The 930-nt window shown below is 17.0% G+C and overlaps 1 protein-coding gene across 1 annotated transcript in view; it reads right to left on the bottom strand.

The window, feature by feature from the left end:
• LOC102679135 (NADH dehydrogenase [ubiquinone] flavoprotein 2, mitochondrial) overlaps window positions 1–373 on the bottom strand; it is a 12,986-nt gene extending 12,613 nt beyond the window's left edge. The window contains exon 1 of the mRNA XM_006623564.2: window positions 332–373. Coding sequence (XP_006623627.1) covers window positions 332–358 — 27 coding nt within the window. The 5' untranslated portion in view covers window positions 359–373. The remainder of the gene's footprint in view (window positions 1–331) is intronic.
• Window positions 374–930: the final 557 nt, after the last annotated feature.

The following is a 930-nucleotide window of genomic DNA, read 5'->3' as shown; positions in this document are numbered from 1 at the left end:
TGAAAATTAATTAATATTATTTAATACAACTTATTATTTATTTTATTATATTATTTATTATATTATTATTATTATTATTTATTTATTTTATTATATTATTTATTATTGTTTTATTATATTATATTATATATTTATATTATATTTATATTATATTATATTATATATTATTATATTTTATAATAATACATGTAATATATGTTACATTATATTACAATATATATTATATATAACAAGAATGTATTATATGTAATTTATTTTATTTCTCTTATTATTTTTTTTTTCTTCGTTTTTTTTTCAAATAAATAAATTTCGAAGAAATTGATTTACTTACGAGGACAACTAGCTGGTGAATTATCATTGACCCAAGATATCAATTACTGCAAAACCAATCATTCCCATTTCAGGTTATTACACTAATAAGCGCAAAAAAGAAGTGAATTAAAAAAGAGAAAGAAGAGGAACAAGCTGTAGAACTAACATAGTGAAAGTACTTTAAACTCGAATCACGTGCTTCAGTTCTTTTAGATATATCATCAAGTGAACTCTTACAAGCGAGTGCAATATCATCTTCACTATTCTTCAATTTATTAATTCAGGTAGTTGTTTTAATTATCATAAATGCAGTGTATATATAAAAATTATAATGAATGCATCAAATTAATTTGTAATATTTAAATAAATAATTGGAATATTTTTGTTAACTTTTGAAAACAAAAGTTTTGTGATAATATACATATTGAACATTTCAGAAATTAAATTTAATATCTGGTAAATATATATTTTGAAGAATATATAGCAACATTTTCTATTATTGGTTTATATTAATTATATTTTTCTTTTTTAATATTATTAATTATTATAAATTAATATTATTATAAATTAAAATTATAAAAGTATAATATTTAATTTGAAAAAAGTCTGAATTTCTTT

This window comes from Apis dorsata, unplaced genomic scaffold (assembly GCF_000469605.1).
Source record: "Apis dorsata unplaced genomic scaffold, Apis dorsata 1.3 scaffold_916, whole genome shotgun sequence".
In the NCBI taxonomy this organism is placed as follows: Eukaryota; Metazoa; Arthropoda; class Insecta; order Hymenoptera; family Apidae; genus Apis; species Apis dorsata.
This window is presented reverse-complemented; position numbering and strand designations above follow the sequence as displayed.